At 60.4% G+C, this 1,194-nt stretch overlaps 1 protein-coding gene across 3 annotated transcripts in view; it reads right to left on the bottom strand.

Annotated features, from left to right (window-relative positions):
* RABEP1 (rabaptin, RAB GTPase binding effector protein 1) overlaps positions 1-328 on the bottom strand; it is a 121,640-nt gene extending 121,312 nt beyond the window's left edge. For all 3 annotated transcript variants that reach the window (XM_004376104.2, XM_023731123.1, XM_023731124.1), the window contains exon 1: positions 71-328. In XM_004376104.2, coding sequence (XP_004376161.1) covers positions 71-104 — 34 coding nt within the window. In that variant the 5' untranslated portion in view covers positions 105-328. The remainder of the gene's footprint in view (positions 1-70) is intronic.
* Positions 329-1,194: the final 866 nt, after the last annotated feature.

The raw sequence follows: 1,194 nt of genomic DNA, 5'->3' as shown, positions 1-1,194 counted from the left end.
CCCGCCCGCAGATTCCCCCGCGGCGCCGGGCAGGCCGCGCCCGCCGCGCCTGCCATGGTGGACGCCTCACCGTCAGGCTGAGGAGCCGGGCCCGGCTGCGCCATGGCCAGGCAGCCGGCCTTGGGGAGCGGGGATGGGCAGGTAAGCGGCGTTCGGGGCTCCCTCGGGCTCAGCTGGCGGAGGAGGCGTCGACCGAGCCGCCACCGCCGCCGCCCAGGGAGGAACCGCTAAGGCTGGAGCCGCAGGCGCCGCCACAGCCGCGGGCAGAGACGGACCCGAACGCCGACCTCCGCCTCCTCATCCTGACAGCGGGAAATAAGCAGGGCGCAGGCGCGGGGGGATGGGGCGGCACGTGACGTTGCCCTGAGGGGAGGGGAGGGGCTTCATGAGTCTGGGGAGGAAGGCGGGAGGGGAGACTCGACAGAAGGGGAGAAGGCTGCTGAAGCCCGGGAGGCGTGAAGACCAGAGGAGAACGCCTAGGGATTGAAGGAAGAGGAGGAGGAGGCGGCGGCGGGAAAGGCCTTGCTTCTCCCTGGCCTCTGTCCCTATACGGAGGCATAAAAACAGAAAAAGAAGGACGAGGGAAGAGGCTAGATGATGAAGAAAGAGCCAAGAGAGCAAATCCAGCCTTATCTCTTCTACCTGTATAACCTTGGGCGATTCAGTTAGCCTCTTTGAACCTCAGGGCTTTCATCTGTATAATGGCTATGAAAAGTATGAGGAACTGTTTCCAGCAGAACTGGGACTGGAACCCAGGTTTTCTGATGGTAGGCCAGTGTACTTTCCATTAAACAGATGTTCATGATGTGACTTTTATGTGCCTGGCACTAGGCAAGGTGCTGAGGATACAGCCATGAGCAAGGCAGACACAGTCCCTCACTCCTGAGGGAAGAGGAGAGCGAATACACAGGTAGGACTGCCCTTCTACCTGGGCAAGACAGGCCCCTGCCCTAGGTTCCATAGTTCAGAGGCCTTCCTCTTTCCCCCTAGGGCCACATTTCCTCCACACAGGGTGAAAAGTCCACAGGGTCTAGGAGACATGCCCACTGGTGCCCTTGCCCCTTCTTCAGAATCAAGTTCTGGGTACCGTGACCCCAGAATTCCCTCATCCTCTCTAGGATAGTCTGGGCATCCCTAGAGGTAGCTAAGCTGTAGCTGTGTTTTGGGGAGGTGGCCCAGCATGTAGACATCTGA

Source organism: Trichechus manatus, unplaced genomic scaffold (genome assembly GCF_000243295.1).
Source record: "Trichechus manatus latirostris isolate Lorelei unplaced genomic scaffold, TriManLat1.0 scaffold00040, whole genome shotgun sequence".
NCBI lineage: Eukaryota > Metazoa > Chordata > Mammalia > Sirenia > Trichechidae > Trichechus > Trichechus manatus.
Note: the sequence above shows the minus strand (reverse complement) of the source record. Positions and strands in the feature narration are given on the sequence as shown.